This window comes from Dreissena polymorpha, chromosome 6, assembly GCF_020536995.1.
Source record: "Dreissena polymorpha isolate Duluth1 chromosome 6, UMN_Dpol_1.0, whole genome shotgun sequence".
In the NCBI taxonomy this organism is placed as follows: Eukaryota; Metazoa; Mollusca; class Bivalvia; order Myida; family Dreissenidae; genus Dreissena; species Dreissena polymorpha.
Window position 1 is genome coordinate 70,463,205 of NC_068360.1, and position 26,611 is coordinate 70,489,815.

The 26,611-nt window shown below is 34.7% G+C and overlaps 1 protein-coding gene across 7 annotated transcripts in view; it reads right to left on the minus strand.

Annotated features, from left to right (window-relative positions):
- LOC127833282 (GTPase-activating protein skywalker-like) overlaps positions 1-26,611 on the minus strand; it is an 83,449-nt gene that overhangs the window by 15,671 nt on the left and 41,167 nt on the right. For all 7 annotated transcript variants that reach the window (XR_008027316.1, XR_008027315.1, XR_008027313.1 and 4 more), the window contains one exon: positions 655-813. Coding sequence is in view for 3 of the 7 variants with exons in the window: in XM_052358452.1 (XP_052214412.1) it covers positions 655-813 (159 nt within the window). In the remaining 4 variants the exon portion in view is untranslated. The remainder of the gene's footprint in view (positions 1-654; positions 814-26,611) is intronic.

The following is a 26,611-nucleotide window of genomic DNA, read 5'->3' on the forward strand; positions in this document are numbered from 1 at the left end:
AGTAAAAAGCAAATTCATGAAAACCGTGCCCTTTTGTTGAGCATGAACTGTTCATGAATGTTTGCACAGTCCACACAGGCTTATCAGGGCCAACCCCTTTTCACCTAAACTGGACTTTCACTAACAAGATACTTCCTCTACACCCAATATACATAAAATAAAAGCATTAAGTGTCGTCCCTGATTAACCTATGAGGACTGCATGGGCCTATCTGGGACTACGCATATGCATTAAGCCCCTTTTTCCAAGAATGGGGCTCTAAAGCTCTGTTTATCGCTACTAACTACCTCATCATTAGTTTATACAATATATTTCTTTTGGCAAACACAGTATATACGAATCATACACAATACAATCAGTTTAAGCAAAAGCAAAGAATTGAAACAGAAGAAATGAGTCTTAACCTTTACCCCTTAGATATGTATTTTGATACATTTGTAGTCACTTAGAAAGTTAAAGTAAATTAAAGATCTTTTTTACTAGATTCAAGTTTTAAAGGCTTACAGGCTTCATTTCCAACCCTTAAATACTGATTAGTAGCGAACAGCATAAAACCTCAACAGACTGTGAGTTACTCGCAGGCTGTTCTGGTATATGCTAGTTGCAAAAGCTATTTTCACTTTGCTTCTGATGTGGAAAAGGGTTAAATAGTACCTCATCATTGGTAGTTTTGATGACTATGACAGTTGGTTGATGGTTCTCCACCCGCTGGTACAGGGTAACCAGGCTGGTTCCGTGTTCCTCTGTAGTGTACAGTAACTCAGGCTGACACACCGAGAACCGATTGGGCAGCCACGTCCACACAGCGTACAACTGCAACGAAAACACGCGAAACTAGAGCTTTGCCAAAAACGGGACTTACCATACCTTACCATGAATTGTGCTAAAAAAATTGTGTGTATGCCAAGATTGGGGAATTCAACAAGTTTTTTTTAATTTTGACTTCAAATAGTCCCTTATTTTACTGTTGTGAAATTCGTTGGTCAAATGACTGAGTTATTGATCAGTCACTGTATGGATAACTGTTATTTCATATTAGTGTATTAGTTTTTTTAAATAATCATGATCATCCTTTCCATTTCAGAAGCAAAGTGCAAATGGTTATGTGCAAACTGCATAAAACCAGAACAGCCTGCGAGTATTACTCGCAGTCAGTAATGACCCAATAAAAACAAAATGATAAGTGTCTAAGGTATACATTAGGTAAAGGAATAAATTAACAAAGTTTTAGCAAGAAAGCTCTTGTATTATGCTTACAGGGGGGTTAAATGCACCAAAAAGTTAACCGGAACTGATTGAATGAGTTATGTTTTGAAATGTGCATATGGATATAGAAGGCTTTATTACATTCAAATAAACTTTTTGCTGACTGAAATCAAATGCCATGACAATGTTTTGAAATACTTATTTTGTAAGTTGAATGATTTTCAATAATTTTCCGAAGGGTGAACTGTAATTGGCTATTTTTGACAAAAAACTGCAAATGCCGTCTGGCCTAACCTGTTATCATACAAAATAAATTTTACCCTTTATTTTTACATCTTCTCACATTGACACATAAATCCCAAAAGAAATTATTATTGTGGTCAAAAGAATTAACGTTTTTTGCAGGGTGATTCTAAACTGGTTGACTGACTAATAACCAAACGGACTGTTGGCAATTATCAAAGGTAAATAACTTTGGAGTACCACTTCGGGGGTTTTGCTGCCATCATCGCCATTGTCTCAACTTGCTACAAATTTTCAAAAGTGGCGAATTTCATAACTGACAAAATAATTGTAGTCTGTGCTAATCTTTATAGCAAGAAATGTGGTCTGGTACAATACAATAGAAATGTGTCCTGGTACAATATAATAGAAATGTGGTCTGGTACAATATAAAAGAAATGTGGTCTGTACAATATAATATGTTAAGTCACCACATTGCCTACAAACAAGCTCCAGGGTCATTGATTGTTATCATATCACTAACTGTCCCTTAATTGTCCCTTATGCCCAGATGAGAGTGACCATTGCCTACATTATATAGTAAATGATCAAGTGAAAATAAAGTGTTATACAATAAATCTCCTCTAATTTACAAGCATCATGTGACATTTTAGTAAAGAGAATGAAGTTAATGCTACTTCATGGAGTGAAAATGGCTTTTACATAACCAGCATAAAACCAGAACAGCCTGCAAGTGACTCACAGTCTGTTCTGGTTTTATGCTGTTTGCTGCTCATGAGTATCATTCTTAGGTTTGGAAATGAAGCCTGTAAAACTTAATTTTAGTACAGAAGATTTCAAATGTGAATAGATTTTCTAAGTGACTACGAATGCATCTAAATGAGTTAATAAGGGGTTAAAGGATATCCCTTTTCCACCTAGATACGTGTTAAGTTTCACGCATTTGTAGTCCCTTAGAGAGCTACATTGAAATTAAGACCTTTCTTATTGGATTCAAGTTTTAAAGGCTTCATTTCCAACCCTTAGATACTGATGAGCAGCAAACAGCATAAAACCTGAACAGACTGCGAGTTACTCTGTTATGCTGTTTGCAAATAGCCATTATTACTTTGTTTCTGAGTGGGAAAGAGTTCAGATGAAACAAGAGTATTACTCTTGCACATCCAGTTATAATTGGGAGAACAGCTTAAAGCTTATATTTCATTGCGGAACAAATGTAGCAGTATTTGCTCCACAACGTTATGTGGACAGACATATATATTGCGAGCCAATATAGTGACCCCTTTAACCCCCCCCCTCTCCTCGCCCCCTCCTCTGACACTGTATAAAATGATACCCTCTATTTCATGACAACAGTCCCCCCCCCCCCCTTCAAATTGCTGCTAGGCTTTAAGTCATGCATCCTGTTCAAAGGTTGTACAAGTGTCAGCCATCTAGGCAATCTGTCAAACAAACATGCTTTGAACCTGTGAAGTGTCTAAATGTGATACTTCTTCTCAGACATTGTAATAACAAGTTTCACACAGCTTTGTCCAATCCAAATTCACCTACATTTGATAATCACTTCATATAAAGCTTGACATGCATACATGACATGGATGCAACCACATTCCACTTTTTTTTCGCAACTCAGAGGTTGAAAAAACTGCATCATATACCCAGAGGTGTAAGACTTGTACCAGTAGTACATATTTTGATTAATAATTTTGCAAAAGATTCAACTCTAATAGTGTGTTGAGATTGAAGTTATGTGTGACACAAACATCGGTTTGACAAGAGGATGAATGGAAAACGGTCAATTCGAATGCTCTCCCCTCAGAAAAGTACATATGAGAACTGTGTTGCATCTGCATCACATTCAAGTGAAATTAACCTGAAATTATTCAATCAGTGCTCCAGTATGACTGTGCTTCATGCATGTGCGCATTTTTAAGTGTTGTCCCAGATTAGCCTGTGAAGTCCACTAATCAGGGACGACACTTTCCACTTGACTCGTCTTTTCTTTTAAAGACAGTCTCTTTTTAGCAAAATTCCAGTTAAGGCATACAGAATCTTCCTTGATAAGCCTGTCTGGACTGCACAGGCTAATCAGTATAAAGGGCACTTAACACACGTGCATAAAACTCTGTTCTCCCAAGTACGTTGCTCAATTTCGGTTACATGTTGATCACCTTGGCAACCATTCACCATGTTCCATTGGTTGATACAGGAGAACTCTTTTCATGCAGGTAAGTTCAATCAAGAACAAGAGCACCGCCTTGCGGGTGCAGACCGCTCATCTATTTTCTTTTTAAAGGTGAAGGGACTCTCATTTTCAATCACAAAGGAGGGAGGGGTGGAGTGAAGAGGGGTGTATAGTGTGGGGTTGTGGACATTTATTACATTATCTTCCAAAAAAGCTAAAAAAAAAAAAAAAAAAAAAATCGGAGGGGGGGGGGGGGGGGGAAGGGCGATGGGGGGGGGGGGGGATTTTTTGAGTGCGATGTTTGGACGGTATTTTAAACATAACCGTTTAAAAAAAAAATGGGGGGGGGGGGTGGGGTATAGTGTGAGGGTGTGGTGGTAATTTGTGAGATGATCTTTAAAAAAAAAAAAAAATAATTGTGGGGGGTGGGGGTGGGGTGGGGGTGGGGTGCGGTGGGGGTATAGTGTGAGGGTGTGGTGGTCATTTGTGAGATGATCTTAAAAAAAAAAAAAAAAAATAGGGGGGGAGGGGGGAGGTGGGGGGGAGGGGGGGGAGGGCACGGGGGACGGTTTGGGTGGAGTCTATTGTGGTATGTCAGGTAAGAGTAGTTTCGTCAAAGTATCAATCAAATCTAATCATAAATAAAGAAGTTATGGCAATTTTAGCAAAATTTAATAATTTGACTTTGAGAGTCAAGGTCATTCAAAGGTCAAGGTAAAATTCAACTTGCCAGGTACAGTAACCTCATGATAGCATGAAAGTATTTGAAGTTTGAAAGCAATAGCCTTGATACTTAAGAAGTAAAGTGGATCGAAACACAAAATTTAACCATATATTAAAAGTAACTAAGTCAAAAAAGGGCCATAATTCCGTAACAATGACAACCAGAGTTATGCAACTTGTCCTTTTACTGTACCCTTATGATAGTTTTTGAGTGTTCCAAGTATGAAAGCAATATCTATGATACTTTAGGGGTAAAGTGGACCAAAACATAAATCTTAACCAAATTTTCAATTTTCTAAGTATAAAGGGCCCATAATTCCGTCCAAATGCCAGTCAGAGTTACATAACTTTGCCTGCACAGTCCCCTTATGATAGTTAATAAGTGTTGCAAGTATGAAAGCAATAGCTTTGATACTGTAGGAATAAAGTGGACCTAAACACAAAACTTAATCAAATTTTCAATTTTCTAAGTATAAAAAGGGCACATAATTCTGTCAAAATGCCAGTCAGAGTTACATTACTTTGCCTGCACAGTCCCCTTATGAAAGTTAGTAAGTGTTGCAAGTATGAAAGCAATAGCTTTGATGCTTAAGGAATAAAATGGACCTAAACACAAAACTTAACAAAAATTTTCAATTTTCTAAGTATAAAAAGGGCACATAATTCTGTCAAAATGCATGCCAGAGTAATCTAACTTTGCCTGCCCAGTCCCCTCATGATAGTAAGTAAGTGTAACAAGTTTGAATGCAATAGCATTGATACTCACTGAGAAAAGTGGACCTAAACGCAAAACTTAACCAAAATTTTCAATTTTCTAAATATAAAAAGGGCACATAATTCTGTCAAAATGCACGCCAGAGTTATCTAACTTTGCCTGCCCAGTCCCCTCATGATAGTAAGTAAGTGTACCAAGTTTGAATGCAATAGCATTGATACTTTCTGAGAAAAGTGGACCTAAACGCAAAACTTAACCGGACGCCAACGTCGACGCCAAGGTGATGACAATAGCTCATAATTTTTTTTCAAAAAATAGATGAGCTAAAAAGGAAATGGACAAAAGCATACATGTACAAAAGCTTGTATGAGGATTTTCTTTTCAAAAGAAAATTGCAGACAAAAATTTAACAAAAGAGAACAATTTTCAACAAAATGATTGGCTACGGTTGCTTTTGTGTCAACTAAACAATCTCATAATGTGTAAATATCATTTACTTGAATGAACAGTATACATACATGACAGTTAAGTTAACAAGACGAGTCCAGAAATGGTTTTATAAACAATCACTATGCTATTACCAACTTCAGGCTCTCAACCAAACAAAATAGGTTAAATCATTGTATAAACCTGCATACTACCCAAACATTGTCCTCGAGAAAAAGGATCAATACTTTTATTAAACAAAAGACTTCAAAGCTTAAATTTTCCTTCAAGGGAAAATAATCTAAATCTGAACACTTATCAGAGAGAGAGAGAGAGAGAGAGAGAGAGAGAGCAACATCAAGTCATAATACATTTCTATTTTGTGTTAAAGGCTCTTTGATAACCTCTTGAACAGCATCATGTGTAAAACACTTTATAACGACTACAAAATATTTCTTACAGATAAAACCGACAATGAAAGAAATGCAGTTAGTCGAATTATTTAGTAACATTTTTTAACATGATTGTAGGTCAAGGTGTTCTCTACTTGTATTGGGCTGAAACTATCATATGGTCTACAGACTGACCAATTGAAAGTGATATTATGGGCATCTATCAGTTGATAGGTGTCTATCGCAACCGTTGTTTATTTTTGGTGTTTTCACTTCATATACACTTATATTTGTTAATGCAGCATCAACATATCAAAACAATATCCCGGAAAGAGAAAAATAATGCATTTGAATATCAACCACACTTTCGTTATGACAACTGACGACAGAAATAATTCGATTTACGATGTGAATCTTAATTTGGTTTTAGTGCAGATTCGTTCATACGATGCAAAGACACTATTTTGTTTTAAGGATCATTTTGGCTTTGAAGACTGACACCTGAGTCATGTAAAATATTGAATATAATATATTTATTTTTTTAAACAACTGGAAGCAAGATGAGTTGCAGATAATTGGTCAGTAACCATATTTTAACTAACTTTTTTGACCTGTTAATTCTTTAAAGCTCAATTAAACAGTGAAAAATGCCCATAATATCACTCAGAACAATAAATTGACTAACATCTGCAATGCAATATATCACCACTGAACTTCTTTGAGGGAGGCAGGTGTGGGATATATTTGATTTCATAAACAATACATGACGTATATGCACATTCAATGAACTTTCTGCCTCCAATGATCACAAATTTTATAATTTATTAATTAATTGTGAAAAAGAAGCTTGAAATATTGATTAAAAACAGTACAATTTTGTAATATGCATTATATGAACTAGTACTAATTGTGATTGTTTAAACTACATGTATATCTTGTTACATATTTTTTTAATACAAAGACACATACATATGTATATGAGATACAAAGATTTTCTTTATACTTGCACCATTACTTTAGTTTTGATTCAAGCCAACATGACATACAACTGCTGCATGATCTGTTAACCCATTTATGCCAAATGGACTTTCCCATCCTTCTTAATTGGATCAATTTATTTCCAAAATTAGAGATGTGTATTATATTAATTACTATATTTAGAATATTTCTTACAGAAATTCCTTTAAGCAAACAGCACAGACCCTGATTAAACACCGCATCATGTGGCCTCTCATCTGGGTCTACGCTGTTTGCCAAGGCCTTTTTTCTAAACGCTAGGCATAAATGGGTTAAAATCCACCAAAAAGCAAACAAGAAAACATACATAATATTTGTATACAGTCTCATAAAAAACTAACAAATTAGGTAATGTTCTCCATATGAGCCTTGCTCTGTGAAAAGAGTATAAAATGAATGTGCGTAAAGTGTTGTCCCAGATTAGCCTGTGCAGTCCGCACAGGCTAATCAGGGACGACACTCACCGCCTAAACTGGATTATGCAAAGAAGAGACTTTCTGTAAACGTAAAATATCAGAAAAGCGGAGAGTGTCGTCACTGAATAGACTGTGAGGACTCCACAGGCTATTCTGGGATGACACTTTACGCACATGCTAGTAAAATCAGTAAATGGGCCGTGTTCTGGTAAAACAGGGCTTAATGCACATGCTCAAAGTGTCCTCCCGGATTAGCTTGTGCAGTCCACTTCGCTTATCAGGGACGATCCTTTATGCCTACACAAGATTCTCATTTAGAAGAGACCTTCTTTGAACAAACATTTCAATAAAAGTGTAAGTGTCATCCCTGTGCTGAATGGACAGGCTAATCTGGGACAACACTTTACTCAAATGTGTTCAGCCTCAAAAAGAGGCTAAAATTTTCCATCTCAAAGTACTGGTTTTACCCAGCAAAAGACTCTTCAGTCTCGATATACTTCTATAGCTAAAACTCATTGATTGGTTTGGTCACCAACATTTAAGCAGCGTGAGAAAGCAAGCCCAAATTCTTGAATTTTAATTGACTTTATCCAATAAAATTTTACAAGAACGGCTAAATGAAACGAAGAATCTGAGCTTGCCCGCTTCAAAATTTACCAGTGGACATGCAAGAATTTTGATCAATGCCTGAAAAAGCACCAAGTACTGGCTCTACCCAGCAAACAGACTCAAGCCTATATTTATTAGCTGCAATCTTAAATACAACTACTACATGTATATGCAGTGATAAGCAGATTTAACATAGAAAAGAAGCAAAATTGGTAACAATTTACCCGGCAATCCTTAAAGCCGAATTTCAGATGAGAGTTCCGAAGAATTATGTCCCTTTCTTTCAGTCGATGACTGAGACTGAGCTGTTGAACCATCTCACAGTCCCTACATTCACCTTTCTTCCCTTTTCGACACTTCTTCTTTAGCCATCCCATACAAGCTAGACTCATTTTCGTCGATTTTATTTTTCCTATTTTCCTCAAATATGATTCAACACAAGATGTTCACGTTTATTTAACGACCAATGTTTTCTTCCTTTTTAAAGTTATATAAGCGTTGTAGTTATTTCCATGGATGTAATTAAAGTTTAAAGTTGTTGGTCATTTCTTCTTTGCAAATATGCCTTCAATTGACCTCTAACTGTTTTTGCTAAATTTTGGTTTGTCAACATTCTTCTTTCACAAGTCTAAATTTAAAACATTCTTCTTTGCAAATAAAGTGAGCTTTTTCATGTATAGACACTTGCTGCAAATTAAAGCTTAAAGTTGAAAGCTTGTTTGATCAAATTCCAATAATATTACTTTTTGGAAGGAACAAATCCAATCTGTTTCAAGTCTGGAACTTTTATTGACCAAATGCCCTGTGTTTATTTCAATAGCCAGTTAGAAAGTTATCCTAACGCTTTTATACTCAGTGCCCGATCAATACTATACTTAAAGGGTCACCAATCTTAAACGGATAGCTACTGAATTATTGTTCATCCAGTCTTAATTCATCCCATAAAACATAAATTAACATCAACAAGACATATAAATAGCATATAAATAATGCCAAGCTAAATGCGGATGAGGAAAACCATATCAAATTTCTCAGGTCGACACCGATACTGACTTATTTAAGGACGTCAGTCAAATTCAACTGGATTTAAAGGGGATACTTGATTTTTGATCAACAGCTTAAATACGTGATTAGTGGATATTATGAAACATCATGATGCTGTATTAATATATTTTATTAATTTATTTATTTAAAATTTGGAAACAGCGAATGCCATTGGCAATCATTCAGGTCCTTATAATAATTTTGATTAATATGGTAATAGCAAATTAATACGCTTAAAATTTGCTTGAACGTATTTATGTCTATGGGTTACACACATAGAAAATGCAGGTTTAGGCCAGCATTTTTTTATTTTTTTTTACGGGAAATTAAAAAAAAATTGAGTCGGGGTGATAAATAAAAATAAAATCATGAAAAGTGAGCAGTCTACCAAAAAAATTAAAATAAAATTGTCTAAACTGATTTTTTTTTTGTTGTTGAAAATTTAAAATTAAGCCAATTTAACCTTATGTATACTTGCATTAACCTTTAAGTGTTTTATATATCTTATTACACTGTTGTAGCAGCTTTTTATGATAATAGTAAACATATTTTTAAATATATTTATATGTAAAAGCGCCTTTCGCATGTATTATACTATATTGCTTCAATAGAGACCATTAACCACGCCAGGTGTGTAGTGTATTATAGTGATCGTTAAACTTTTGTTGAGTGTTAATCATATGTATGTTTATAACAAATATAGCATGCATTTGACTTAAATAAAAAGAATTGAAAACTTTTTAAATTGTTTAATAGCTTTAAATAACAACCAACTTCATAACTTTCATCCATTGGTGGAATATGCACACTAAAAAATACTATTTAATATACAACAGACTTGCTTTATATCATGATAATTTGTATCAATCATGAGAAAAAATGAGCCACATACTGTGAAACCATTATTAATCGTCAGGCATTAATTTTCATAAATTTCGTCAGTCGACCGATCGGCGAATTTAAGATCCTAACGAACAATCATGCTCTATGTTTTAACAAAAACAAACACTAAGTTGAACAATATTTTAAAACTTAGCCGTAGACATGATGCATTAAATTCCAACATAATCCATGCACACATTCACTGCTGTTACGTAATCAAGATTAATCCGGTTTTACACAAAGGGATGTAGATTACACAAGGTACTTAACTGACACGTTACACTTCTTTAAAACGCGTGTGCAGTACAGCTGTATCGAATGCGTCGACTTCGTTTATGTAGAATGGTAATGAATTAGCGCTAATTGTTTATAACTTTATTACTCATTACGTGCATTGTGATTTTCAGGGGTGTTGCATATTAGCCATCACGCAGCGAATGCCGATGAACGACAATATTTTAATTGCTGTTTGTTGTTTGATTGTTTGCGTTTAACCACACGTATTACTATTTTATATGTATCAATTTATTTATTTTTAAATTATTGACATTATTGATTTATATACCGGTAGTTTACTTTTGGCAATTATAATAATAGAATAAGACTAATTGGCAATTGGCTTCGTTGTTACAAACACTCGTTAACGGTTATTCGATCCCACTTGTCCGCTACTCATAACAATGAACGTGTGAATGACATACATTAAGAGAGTCCATTACTGTCCCTTGATAACAAAAGACTAGTTAATTGGCATGTGACAAACAAGCCCTACCTCCTGCAGTGATTCTCAAGTGTGTTCCCGCATTCGTACCACGATTTTCGCAACTGCGATTGATCGCGAATATGTATTACACACAAATCGGATATTGACTGACGCATATTTTTAAAAATCAAAATCAGAAATCGGCGAATTTAAGTGCTGACGAAATCGTCATTTTTATAAAAATGACGAAATTTTGTGCTGTCGAAAATAAATGGTTTCACAGTAACAGATAATAAGACCTTAGGGCGATTGCGACCATTTTGGCTCCAAAAGAGCAGTCTGATCAGGATCCAAACTGTTCAACATAATTGTCATTCAGTCAGTACTTCTAAAGATGTTAAGCGAACACTTTGGATCCTGATCAGACTGCGCTTGAATTGATCTTGATCCAAACTTTGTGTAGTGAAAGTTCTAGTACATAAAATGTGAATATTTCATTTAAGAAACCGTGAGTTATAGACTTATAAAAACATGTGCTGCATTTCATTTTATATTTAGAGAGAGTTATAGTGTTTATATATGTGAAGTGAACACAAGAGGCATGACTACAATATTTGGTGTGTAACATCGTTATGAGGTTCTCTTTGAAGTTTGTTCAAATCATGCAGAAAATTTGCCCTCCCTAGGGGTTACTGTTTTGCTTATAAATATTAATAATATAATCATTCTCTGAAACCGCAAGGCCCTATGGTTTGTTGCGTTGCACGCAACCATATAGTGGTTCTTTGCTATTTTCCTCAAAGCATGTCTCCGTGGTCAAAACTGTTTGCGCTTCAGGGGTCAACTGATTTATATAGATTAATGTCATTGATAATCCCTAACAACACAGACACCGCAAGGGTCAGCCCGGGGTTCAATATTTGGTGTGTAACATGTTAGTGTTTTCTTCTTCTAGGTGTGATCAAATCATACATTTGGAGTTAAAAATAACCTGTCCTTGTTTCACATGCTTAATATTTACTTATATAATAAAGAGTTAAACAATATTATTCTCTCAAAACGCATGGGTTAGGTGATAATTATTTTGTATGTGACATTGTATGGCGGTAATCTTCGTAGGTTTTGTATCATGTCCATTGGCTTCACATTAGCCCCAACAAAATATTGAGGTAAAAGACACAATATACCTAGAAACCTAGATTTATTTCATTGAACATTTTCTTAAGTGAAAGCCGTATAATGAATTAAATAGTACATGTAGCAAGGATTTAAATTGTTCTAGTAGAATTACTCTGCTGACTGTATATAACTTACTCGCAAGATTAAGTATATAAAAAACACAACTTTTGAACTATGTAATTGTATATTTTAAAATAGTATTTTATTTTTTAAAATTCGTAAAAGACTCACAGTATTGTCAAAATAAAATGGTGTAAACTTTTGCACATATTATTTTGTTCCTCTCTTATTCACAGTTTAAGTTAAAATGAAAATTTCTATGGAATGTGTTGTCTGTATTATTTTAAGGAGAAACAGCAATAACATGTTTTAGATATATAATACACAGAGAGAGCTATATAAATATGAAGATAATAATAACCCTTGGAACAAATACATAGAGCCGATTGAGCACATTCATCAACAGAGCCTGAGGTGTGATAAATTTATTTGCATTCCTTGCAGTACAAATCTTGCAGTATGAAAACATTATTTACAGTTGATAGAACATCATATTTCGGCTAAATAATAACTCATTTTTTGAAAAATAATGTAAAAAAAAAATAATAAAACTTTCTTGTGACTTTGACGGACATACGAACATCGGGACCCAATGTTATTTTCTTTAGAAGCTGTGTTGCATACTTTTTTTCTAAATAAAGAATATATCTGTGTGGGTGGGGAATGGGATTATTGATGCAAGTACCTGTGGTTCAGTTCTCATGTTCATTATAAAGACCTGTAAAGTAGTACTTCTTGGACATTTTCGGGATGTTGATTTTTATCTATAAAAATATTACAGGATATGCATTTTAATAAATACGCATATTTATTGAACCTACCCAAAACTTTTTAACACACCGAAAGTTATAGATGGTGACACCTCTGCATCATCTGCAAAAACTCATTATTATTTTGAATTTCGTATCACATAATATGGGCATGATGTCAACAATGGTGTTCTGAAGATTATTTTTACTAATTGAAATTGTTTCTGCTCCGTTTTTAATTAGTTTGATTTTAAAATATGCTACATTTGTGTTGTTGATGTTAATGTGCGCCATTTCGGAAATGCAATATGAAAATCATTTGTTAAATACTCACCGATTGGCTAATAGCGTGTGGTATTGGCTGCAATAGCCAATGAAAATCGCTGACGCTTTACAAGTCGAATTGGCACAACGAAACAACCCACATTATAAACAAATTTTTAACAACACTTTCGGAAATCTGGGCAATTTTTTTTTCTAGATTTGGATAAAATACTAGGTCAGCAGGTGAAATGTAAATAAAAAAAACGAAAGTGACTTTTATTTTTATTTGTCGAAAAATAGGGTCGGTCGCTCCCGTAAAACAGATAATACAAAAATGCTGGCCTAAACAGAATCAAATGGCTGGAATCAACCAATCCAGCTAGGGTTTAACACAATGAACTCAATGATCACGTTGATATCTGATATATTTTTATTTACAAGGAAAATGCTACTTGATATATTTTTATTTATTTTAATGACATCAAGAGTGTTGTTACATCAATGTTTACAATTACAATGTTTACAGGTAGGTCATATTACTAAACAAAACCGTATAAAATTTCTTTCAAAAGGGGGTACATGAGTGGCCTCACTGGTATTTCACGCTAAAGCCTCACCAGTCCTGGTCTATTACAAAAATTGATCAGGAGGAGCAACACAACTAAGACATATATGAGCAATGTTCTGCGGCTTAATGCATGTGCATTAAGCATCATCCCAGATTAGCCTGTGCAGTCTGCACAGGCTAATCAGAGACAACACTTTCTGCTTAGACTGGATTTTTGTTCAGAAGAGACTTACATAAAATGAAAAATTCCATTAAAGCACATGCATTAAGCCCCTCCCATTAAAGCACATGCATTAAGCCCCTCCCATTAAAGCACATGCATTAAGCCCCTCCCATTAAAGCACATGCAATAAGCCCCTCCCATTAAAGCACATGCATTAAGCCCCTCCCATTAAAGCACATGCATTAAGCCCCTCCCATTAAAGCACATGCATTAAGCCCCCTCCTTTAAAGCACATGCATTAAGCCCCTTCCATTAAAGCACATGCATTAAGCCCCTTCTTCTAGAGCAGAGCTCATTTAAAATTTTAAGAAAACAACCAAAAACGGTCCAGCACAAACACAAAACTTATTATCCCATACACATTAAGTATCCCATACTGATACACAGTGAACAGTGTCCGTATTTTGAGTCCTCAGACCGAATGTGCATGTCACCTTTATAGAACACGTGCTCCTCACTTTCACCAATTAACAACTCTCTATGTAGCCTTCAGACAATTTCTGTATGTCTAATGACGGTGAAAATTACATTTGCCCTATGGGCCTTCATTTATGTTGCTCCAAACATTTTCAAATAAAAATCTTTCACACATCTATCAAGTCTATCAAGTCTGATTTGAAATTTATTTAAATTAAATGAAATTACTTCACTCTGTATTTTCAAGATCAGTCATAATATATTAATAAGAAGAAAATAATGATGTTTTCTCACAAAGAAAATAATTATACAGGATAATCTAATGATGGTTGCAATTATTAAACGATATTTGACGTTATGTGGTCACTTTGTATCAACCTCATCTTTGTGACAAAATCTCACGAAAACATGTTTTTTACCTGTCTATTTAAATTGATCTTTCTTTGAAATGATGTATGATCTCTATTTACTTCAAACAAATGGTGTTATTGCATACGTGCATTAATGACAAAGCGCTTTATATGCTTACGTCAAAATAAACTATAATCTGTAATGTTCTGAAGTAATTAACTAAACTTTGTATAATAAGAACAAAACAATAACTGTCATTTTATGATAACTTAATTTTATGTATAGAAGTTATTGAATAATTTCTTTATTAGATTTATAATATCAAAATTTTATGTATTTTTTAAACATTTTTAGCATGCAATATGCAAGTCTTTATTTTTATTTTTATTTCATAAGTTGTATCTCTTAGAATTTTTCATATCCTAAAAAAGATCAGACAAGAAAAAGGTTACTTAACTTTGAATAGAGCGCAAATTTGATGCTTTATAGAAAGAACTTTAACTATTTTAACTCTTTCAGTGCGGAAACCGAATTTTGAAGGCCTTTGAAAACAGTTTGGATCCAGATGAGACGCCACAGAACGTGGCGTCTCATCAGGATCCAAACAGTTTGCTATTCTGATTGTATTCTTTGAAAAAAATCGAAGAAAATGCTAATTTTATAATTCAGCAGACGACATTTAAGCAGAAGACAAATTTCACAGCATTCAAAGGGTTAACCTCATTCTTGAAAAATTTGGCCTTAAACAAGAACAACTCTGTCTTTCTGATTTTATGGAATTTTTTGTTTCAAGGAATTGTCTTCGTAAACAAAATTCAGTTAAGACTGAAACTGTTGTCAATGATAATATATAAGTTGACAATACAAAGCTTTTAGCGTAACCGTTCGCAAACAATGTCAACATTGTCATGCACTGACATGAAATCATTTTAGTTTAGGAAGGTCATACATTGTCAAACCATTTGTATCCTTGTATTCTTTATTCCTCTACAAGTGTTCATCTAATAAAACACATATTTATTGCCAGCTTTGCTTTCAAGTAGGTAATAACAAGAGTGCCAAACTGTCACAAGATACGCCCGTTCGAAGGTTTTGGACACCATGCTCAATGCTTGAAAGTGTCCTCAAGACCTAGTTATTGACCCGGCATGACCCATATTTGAACTTGACCTAGATATCACTTAGATGTAACATCTGACTAAATTTGGTGAAGATCAGATGAAAACTACTTCAATTAAAGAGCGGACAACATGCTTAATGCTTGAAATGCACTATGTGACCTCGTTTTTGACCCGGCATGACCCATGTTCGAACTTGACCTACATATCATCTAGACACAACTTCTGACCAAATTAGGTGAAGATCAGATGAAAACTACTTCAATTAGAGAGCGGACACCATGCTAAATGCTTGAAATGCACTAAGTAACCTCGTGACCTAGTTTTTGACCCGGCATGACCCATATTTGAACTTGACCTACATATCATCTAGACACAACTTCTGACCAAATTTGGTGAAGATCGGATGAATACAATTTGAATTAGAGTCCGGACAAAGTGGCGCCGTTGAAAATGCACTAATTGACCCTATGACCTAGTTTTTGACCCGGCATGACCCATATTCGAACTTGGCCTATATATCAACTAGATGCAACTGCTGACCAAGTTTGGTGAAGATCGGATGAATACAATTTGAAATAGAGTCCGGACAAAGTGGCCCCTTTGAAAATGCACTTATTGACCCTATGACCTAGTTTTTGACCCGGCATGACCCATATTCGAACTTGGCCTAGATATCAACTAGATGCAACTGCTGACCAAGTTTGGTGAAGATCGGATGAATACAATTTGAAATAGAGTCCGGACAAAGTGGCCCCTTTGAAAATGCACTTATTGACCCTATGACCTAGTTTTTGACCCGGCATGACCCATATTCGAACTTGGCCTAGATATCAACTAGATGCAACTGCTGACCAAGTTTGGTGAAGATCGGATGAATACAATTTGAATTAGAGTCCGGACAAAGTGATGCCTTCCGCCCGCCGCCCGCCGCCCGCCCGCCGCCCGCCCGCCGCCCGCCAAGGGGTTTCACATAATACGTCCCGTATTTTATACGGGCGTATAAAAACTGAACATTTAAAAAAACACATAAAAACAACTTTAAAACTACTTATTCAAATTATGCAAACAACTTCAATTAATGTTAGTTGAATTTTCTGATATAAGATATCCTTTTTATTGCAATTTACAGAAGATTAATGTTGATCCTTATTACATACCATGGATTCTTGATAGGCAAGCTTTCAATGCTTAGCAACATGATTTGCCATCATTCAAGCATTTGAAATGGCAAACAAATAAACACCAGAAATGCTATGAGGAGAATCATTCATGTTGGTATCAATTATTTTTATAACAGAACACCAATTGTAAACTTACAATGATTAAAACTGGGATTACGAAAAATATATGTTGCATTCAAAGAGATAAAACATTAAAGGGACTTGTTCATATGTTACCCTAACCCTTTGCATGCTGGGAAATGTGTCATCTGCTAAAATGTCCTCTGCTGAATTTCTAAAATTAGCATTTTCTTCGATATTTTTTCAAAGAATACTATCAGAATAGCAAACAGTTTGGATCCTGATGAGACGCCACGTTCAAATTTCGGTTATTCCCTTCTTGAAAAAGTGCACTAAATGCGCATTTAATGCACATTTAATGCGCATTAAATGCGCATGTTATTGGCACTGTATTTTTTGCTTAACAAGTGCATTTTATTCTGTAAAAAAAAACACTTTTTACTAGTGTGTTTATACATATAAGTGTATTTTTTCCACGAAATAATACACTAAAGTGCGTTTATTATGATAATAAGTGCGCTTAAGTTTATTTTTAAGCGCATTTATACACTTGAGTGTATTTTAAGACATACAAATAATACACTTCAAGGTCAAAGTAAATTTTTTAATGCGCATTAATACACTCATACAAATAATACACTTCATGGAGTATTCAAAGTGAATTTTTTAAGCGCATTTATACACTTGAGTGCATTTCCAGACATACAAATAAAACACTTCATTGAGTTTTCAAAGTGAATTTTTGTAAGCGCATTAATACACTTGAGTGCATTTCCACTGATACAAATAATACACCTTACAAAATTGAAAGTGAATTTTTTTAAGCGCATTAATACACTTGAGTGCATTCCCAGTCATACAAATAATACACCTTACAGTATTTAAAATGAATTTTTAAGCGCATTAATACACTTGAGTGCATTTTCAGTCATACAAATGATACACTTTATGAAGTGTTGGAAGTGAATTTTTTAAGCGCATTATTCGCTCAAGTGTACTTTTCATCACTTCAAATTAGTATGCTTAAAAATTTACCAAATTTTTAAAAAATCCCAGCATTTTGAAGCCAGCATTCATTCTTTAAATGAAAGGTTTGTGTAAACACATACATAAAAAACAAAAAGCACAATTCAATAGATAAGTACACACTTTATTAGAATGCTAAACCTTCAAAAACAAAAACAAAGGTTACATATCTAGTATAATCTACATAAGAGAGGATTCAAACGGGCTATTGCCTATCTGGAATTAACAACTTTAAATATCTAGCTCATACCAGTGATTTTTCTCCCCTCTGATTACCGGTTACTGATTAACAGCCAAATACAGGTGGTTTCCGCTTCAAAAATATTAAAGTTTTCCCCTCCTTAAGCTGAAATGTTTTCCCTATCATTTACTAGATTTTTATATATTACATTAATTCCAAATCCCTTTTTAATATGGACAAAAGCAGCACATTCAATTCAATCATATTCTAGATCCTAATATATGATAAATGAACCGTATTCAAGAAATTTATATAAATCTATACCTTATTTTAAAGATATTCCTTTGTTGTTCATTATTGCGCTAAAATATGCCCTTCTGAGAGCCAGTATATACAGGTTGTTTTGAATTTCCAAGGAAAATCACTGCATACATGCTGACAATATTTAGCAGCTTAGCCCCTGTCACTTAATTTGTTGTTATACACTGTTCCTTACAAAGAATGCATTCATAAACCACCCTTTATAGAGCAGTTCACCAGCTGATCAGGTCTGAATACTACTGTCATGGTCTGTGAGGCGCATCTCGTGCATGATCTCATTTGAGATAAGGTCCTGAAAAATATTTTATAATGTAAGCGTTAAATATTGCTGTTATGGTAATCTTGTTCAACAGTTGCTATAAATATTATAAATTTAAATCAAAACAAGTTTGTTGGCTTGTTGTTTTTGTTTGTTTATTTTTGCAATTTTAATCTCGTGATCATATGTGACTTAACGCTTTTCATAAATAATTTTAAGAAATAACGTTTAGTAGAAAATACTGTTTTGAATGTACTAATATATGTGGTCTCCTTTGGCTGTGTGAACTGGTCGGAAGTGTGACGTCTTTAAAATGCAATAACCATTATTATATAGTTTTACCTCTCAACAAATCCATCTTTTCTTGGTCAAGGACAAGCTACAGGGCGCGGTTTCCCACTCCTGTTCCCCTCAAGTTGGCCTGCTCGTGCAGGTTAAAACCTGGTATAAATGTCCATACATCAGGTAGTCCCCCTTTTGCTCCCTTTTTTGGCAGGCGATGATGCACATTCTGTCCAATGGATCTTCCGATCAATGTAAATTTCACCTTGGGGTTTAACCTTCAAATATAAAATATAAAAGTTCTTATTAAATATGGGGGAAAGAATTAATGACAAGAAATAGGTATAAATAAATTTTAAGATGACAATAACCATAAAATACAGCCATAATAATTCAAATGGTGTTTTTTTTCCTAAAAATTGCATTACATTTACTTATCCATTTACATTTCCCAGTGACAATACATAAATATGATAATGATCATAATTAATTAAATTAAAAAGAGATGCAGAAATGAAAATACAAACCTGTTACAGCTGTTCTTCAGTATTCCAAAAATGGCAGTTGTTAAACTATGAGACCATATCACTTTAACCACCCACTTCAGGGCCGTACCCAGGATTTTTTTACTGGGGGGGCCCAACCGGGGAAAGTTTGGGAGGGGTCCCCCCTCCCTATATATATACTTTTTTAATTTGGCACTTTGCAAGGTGAATTTTAATGCTTATAAAAAACGTATTTTGTGATATGAATTAATGGAATATAACAAGTAAATCAGCACATTTCGGAAGTCTTAAGCTTTAAACATTGGTGTGAATTCACAACAATATTAAAAGCTTTAGATTTCCGAAACTTACAGGTTTAAACTGACGATTATCCACATCAAATCTCGTGTTGCTTCCACCATTTTTTTCACAAATCAATAACGTCACAGGTTTTTTTAATCTGATTTTTTGGGAAAGACCTTGCCATTTTTGAGGAAAAAAATTGCGCGAAATGCCTAATTTTTGGGGGAAATAATGAAAGTCTTAAATAATCAATTTAACATATTTTACTGTTTTCAAACAAATTCAAGGAAAGAGATAATTTAATTATACAATATTTTTCTACACTGGATCAGGTTAACTTATATAATGAGATTGATTTGTTGTTTCAATTTTCATTTTTTTACCAATGAGCCATTAATAGGTGGATATTACTCAATTCTCGGTACTCAATTATTTTAAATACTGAATTCTGCCAAATTCTTATCTGTTGCTCGGCAAATTTATGAATCTGTTTTTCTTTTAAACAAACATGTTAACTATCTCATCGTAGTCTTTTTCAGTGATTTCCTTTCAAAAATTATAAATACTCAGTTTTAATACCTTTGTCAGTTTTTTTGTTCCGGTTCAAATTCAGGGCCCTATTCTCAATGCAAAAAGTATATATTGGGACTTAAAAATTCCCAAAAAAAGGTTTAAAAAAAAAAACTTTTAGAAGGGAAAAATACGTCTAGGGCCTTCTCAATGAAGGAAAAAAACTTGAGTAGGCAATTATCAGACCATAGTCTACGACCTCCTGTAGCAGTTGCTTCCATTCGCTGCACTTATCAAAATACATGTTACATCAACTATCGATAGATGAAGCATTCATGATCACAATCATGGGGGACTGATTGGAGATGTGTGTACAAGGCGATAAGAAAACATTGCAAAGAGGCTTTAATCTCGATGCACGAGCATTTATCCCCTTGTTTATCAGGGACAATAAAACATAGCTGCTCTTTTGTTTTGAGGGAAAGTGTACTGTGGGCCCTTGCATGAGAGAAAAAATTGCAGTGGGCCGATTATTAAAAAAAAATCATAGTTCGACAGCCAGCTGGGGGGGCCCGGGTCCCTGGGCCCATGGTCTGGGTACGGGCCTGCACTTTGAATTTTCTTTGCAACAAACTTATTGTTGATATGCACATTGTTTACAAAAAATAACTTTCTGTGCTCCAAATAACTTGCTGAGCTCCAACCAATCAAAAGTGGTTTGTTTTAAAATAGATGGTGTCAGAACCAATCAAAAGTCTATAAAAACCCCTTTGTTTGGGCTAGATGGAGCACTGATAGGGATTAGTGTTTATGATGCTAATGGATCTCTTATCTGATCCTGATCTTATCTGATATTTATTGAATAATAATATTGAAAAATACACAGCACACTTAGCACATTATATTTAATTGTGAATATTACAATATAACATACTGAATGGTGTTAGCAAATAATAATATTATAAAAATTATTTAAATTGTCTTTTAAAATGTATGTTAATAGTCAATGTGGTAGACATTAATTGAATTGGGGTTAAATATCAGTGAAAGAAAGTTCAAATACTTATTTTTATGTTGTGGAGATATAATTGATTCTGGCACGCCCACATAATATTTTTGACACTTTCATTATTTTTAATTAGTTACCCACAGCCTGATTCAGTTGTACTTTTCCCTTTAAAAGCTGCTCTACTGATTCACATATTTTATGAGCAGACAAATTACAACAATAAGACCATAAACATAATGTGAAGATAAAAAAGAATTCAGTACAATCCTCCTATTAAACACTATATCTCTGTCCTTTAACTTCAGTTAGTTTCTATAGTGTTGCTCTGTTTTATGATGATGCACTAAAACTACACTTGTACAGAAAGAATTTTTTTTTTGCAAATCAGAAGATACACTAATATGCACAAAAAATGCACTTCATAAAAAAAATGCACTTATTGCATAAAAAGATGCACTTTGTCTACAGAAGATACACTAAAAGTACAGTAAAATACACTTAAAGATAATGAAAATACAGAAAAAATGCACTTTAGTTCACTTAATTATGAAAAAAGTGCATAAAAAATACACTTTTTGGTAAAAATGCAGAAAAAATACACTTTTTAAAGCGTATTTTGTTAAAAAGTGCATTTTATTTTGAGAAGCACTGAAAGAGCTAATGATAGTTTTCCATGTTTTTTTCCCAGATTCAAATAAAAAAAACAAGAGATGTGTTTGTCAGAAACACAATGCCTCCTACTGCGCTGCTTTGAATTAAAAAAAAGTTTTTTGTTTAATTATATCCCTTTAAAAAATATTACTTCCCTTGTGAAATGATCTGTACCTGCCAACTGATTTAAAATAGAAATAATCTCCCTTTAAAGCTTGTAACTTCCCTTGGATTTTGTTTTTGACATTTGACCTTGAAGGATGACCTTGACCTTTCACCACTCAAAATGTGCAGCTCCATGAGATACACATGCATGTTAAATATCAAATTGTTATCTTCAATTTTGCAAAAGTTATGGCCAATGTTAAAGTTTCTGGACGGTAACGCACAGACTGACAGACAGACGGACTGACAGTTCAACTGCTATATGCCACCCTACCGGGGGCATAAAAAGAACACTGTACATCAAGGAGCAAACATAAAACAAGTTGCAAAGACTCATAATGGAAATACACTTTCATTTATCATCATTACAAATTGATAAAATTTTAAAAGCATACTAAACGCAAAATAATTGGTTAATTAGGAGTATTTATATTTTTGTTTTATCGTTGGAATGTAAAGTATAAAGTATAAAATGCAGAACATTGTGAAACACTCTGGATGGTTTAAGCGCAAGCTTTTTAACCCGTTACCACTTAGATACATATTTTAACAAGTTTGTCGTCCCTGAGAAAGCTAAATTTAATTAACGACCTTTCATACTAGATTCAAATTTTAAGGCTTCATTTCCAACCTTTAGATACTGATGAGCAGCAAACATCATAAAGCCTGAACAGACTGTGAGTTACTGGCAGGCAATTCTGGTTTTATGCTGTTTGCACATAGCCATTTTTAGTTTGCTTCTATAAGTGGGAAAGGGTTAAGACAAATTTGCTAGTTAGGATTTTTTTTAGATGATTTTGGATGAACAAGATCAGATTTTTCACCAATTTAAGTTTTTAAGTTAAAAACTTGAATCTAGTAAGAAAGGTCTTCAATTAAATTAACTTACTAAGGGACTACAAATGAGTAAAAATACGTATCTAAGTGGTAAAGGGTTAAATACGTATCTAAGTGGTAAATGGTTAAATACGTATCTAAGTGGTAAAGGGTTAAATATGTATCTAAGTGGTAAAGGGTTAAATACGTATCTAAGTGGTAAAGGGTTAAGATGTTTCAAATCGCATGACAAGCCTTTAAGTAACATCATGTGAAAACAGAAGAATCCATGGGCTATATTGCATAATTTGAGCCCAAAGAATACACTCTGTCCAAAATGCAATTAACGTTTGATTTACAATCGGACCGGATTTATAATGCCTGATAAGATACTTAGGCCATACACATTCGTTGAGGAAACATATCACAAATTAAAAAATCCTAAACATGAATGGCGGCTTAAATCAAATAGTTTTGTTTGCAATAGCTTAAAATGCAACTTTGAAAACATCCATTTAGATAGTTTAATTAAAAATTGTAAATCTTAAATGTAAGGAAGTGTATTTACCATGACTCAATTTTATTCAAAAAGCAGTCAACTTGCAAAAACCGGGCTACATGTAAGTGCATAAAGTATCATAGCAGGCTAACCGGGCTACATGTAAGTGCATAAAGTATCATAGCAGGCTAACCGGGCTACATGTAAGTGCATTAAGTATCATAGCAGGCTAACCGGGCTACATGTTAGTGCATTAAGTATCATAGCAGGCTAACCGGGCTACATGTAAGTGCATTAAGTATCATAGCAGGCTAACCGGGCTACATGTAAGTGCATTAAGTATCATAGCAGGCTAACCGGGCTACATGTAAGTGCATAAAGTATCATAGCAGGCTAACCGGGCTACATGTTAGTGCATTAAGTATCATAGCAGGCTAACCGGGCTACATGTAAGTGCATAAAGTATCATAGCAGACTAACCGGGCCACATGTAAGTGCATAAAGTATCATAGCAGGCTAACCGGGCTACATGTTAGTGCATTAAGTATCATAGCAGGCTAACCGGGCTACATGTAAGTGCATTAAGTATCATAACAGGCTAACCGGGCTACATGTAAGTGCATAAAGTATCATAGCAGGCTAACCGGGCTACATGTAAGTGCATAAAGTATCATAGCAGACTAACCGGGCCACATGTAAGTGCATTAAGTATCATAGCAGGCTAACCGGGCTACATGTAAGTGCATAAAGTATCATAGCAGGCTAACCGGGCTACATGTAAGTGCATAAAGTATCATAACAGGCTAACCGGGCTACATGTAAGTGCATAAAGTATCATAGCAGACTAACCGGGCTACATGTAAGTGCATAAAGTATCATAGCAGGCTAACCAGGCTACATGTAAGTGCATAAAGTATCATAGCAGGCTAACCAGGCTACATGTAAGTGCATAAAGTATCATAGCAGGCTAACCAGGCTACATGTAAGTGCATTAAGTATCATAACAGGCTAACCGGGCTACATGTAAGTGCATAAAGTATCATAGCAGGCTAAGCTTGTGCAGAATGCACAGGCTAATCAGGGATGTGTGCAGAATGCACAGGCTAATCAGGGATGTGTGCAGAATGCACAGGCTAATCAGGGATGTGTGCAGAATGCACAGGCTAATCAGGGATGTGTGCAGAATGCACAGGCAAATCAGGGATGTGTGCAGAATGCACAGGCTAATCAGGGATGTGTGCAGAATGCACAGGCTAATCAGGGATGTGTGCAGAATGCACAGGCTTATCAGGGATGTGTGCAGAATGCACAGGCAAATCAGGCATGTGTGCAGAATGCACAGGCTAATCAGGGATGTGTGCAGAATGCACAGGCTAATCAGGGATGTGTGCAGAATGCACAGGCTAATCAGGGATGTGTGCAGAATGCACTGGCTAATCAGGGATGTGTGCAGAATGCACAGGCTAATCAGGGATGTGTGCAGAATGCACAGGCAAATCAGGGATGTGTGCAGATTGCACAGGCTAATCAGGGATGTGTGAAGAAAGCACAGGCTAATCAGGGATGACACTTTCCAGTTGTACACAAAATTTCATTTAAAATATGTCTCCTCTAAACGAAAATCCATTCTAGGTGGAAAGTTTTGTCCCTGCTTAGCCACGGTGTGGACTGCACTAGCTAATATGTGAACATACTTTACACCCAATTGCATTAAACCCTGATTTTCCAGATCGAGGTTCGAGAAAAACAACAACAACATAAACCTTTAACCCTTTACCACCTAGATACGTATATTGACGCATTTGTAGTCCCTAAGAAAGTTTTATTTAATTAAAGACCTTTTTTTACTAAAGTCAAGTTTTAAAGGCTTCATTTCCAACCCTTAGTTACTGATCAGCAGCAAACAGCATAAAACCTGAATAGACTGCAAGTTACTCACAGGCTGTTTTAGTTTTATGCTGGTTTCAAAAGCCATTTTCCCTTTGCTTCTTAGGGGGGAAAGGGTAAAATCAAAAACACTGGAAAATACATGTTAAAACACACATATGATTACAGGGTATAATTTGGTAAACAAAAACACACAAGAAAAACTCATGTGTTTTGTTGACAGCCTGAAACCACTACGTTGGTGTTATAACCACATTGAACAACAGGCCTCATAAATACATGATGTGTTCTTTTTATGTCACCACACCTACTTTTGACATAAAATGTAAGCCCATTCCCTGATTTATCTTGCTAAAACTTTGTTTCTGTTATTATTTACAAATCAACAAGCAAGTGTGGACAAGATAAATCTGGAAATAGTATTGCATTCACACTGTACAGGGTCATGTGACACAAATACAAACCACAAATTGTGCAAATTCATGATTTAGTGTTACTAAATATATCTTAATAACAACAGCTTATATTCAAAATTGGTATCTAACAAGGTCTTTCCCATATTTACATAGGTATCACATTACAAACATCACGCACGAAAATGTAAATTTAATATAAATATATAAACTAAACTGAGGACAAGTGTAAAATGATACAAATCATACAGCTGTCAGGTCATTACACTTGTAAATTGGATCATTCACCAGCTAATACACGTGGACTTTAGACATGTGTTTAACACTTTCAGGGCCCTCACACTACTTTGGGGGAAGGGGTCCACAGCCCTTAGGAGGGGGAATTTTCGCGGCATTTCCCTTTTTGGGGGATTTTTTTACTTACTCTCTCAATATTTCATTTGTACATGTTCGCACTATATTCATTGCATTTTTTCATAATTTAGTATGTTTGAAACGATTAAATTGAAATAGAATTGAGATATAATAATCATGAGACACATCTTTCTATTAAAAAAAACACAAAAAAAATAAATATTTTTTTAGGGGGAATTTTCCCCCCAAAAGGGGAAAAAACGTATACTTTTTAGGTGGGGGACTGCCCATAGATTTGATAGATTGAGGGCCCTGACTTTACACCTTAGATATGTATTTTCACTCATTTGTAGTTCCTTGGGAAGTTAAATTGAATACATGTATAAGACCTTTCTTACTAGATTCAAGTTTTTAAGCTTTCACCTCCAAGCCTTACATGTAGATACAGATGAGCAGCAAACAGCATAAAACCTGAACAGACTGCGAGTTACTCGCAGGCTTGCGGGTTACTCGCAGGCTGTTCTGGTTTTATGCTGTTTGCACACTGCCATTTTCACTTTGCTTCTAAGTGGGTAAGGGATAAGCACAAATATTGCATTCAGAGTGATTCCTAATGTACACTCAGTATTGTTTGGTAATTTTTGTAATTTGATAATAACCAGTAAATATTAACAAAAATAATGATAATTATAGATTAAATGGTAAAAGTGATAGTG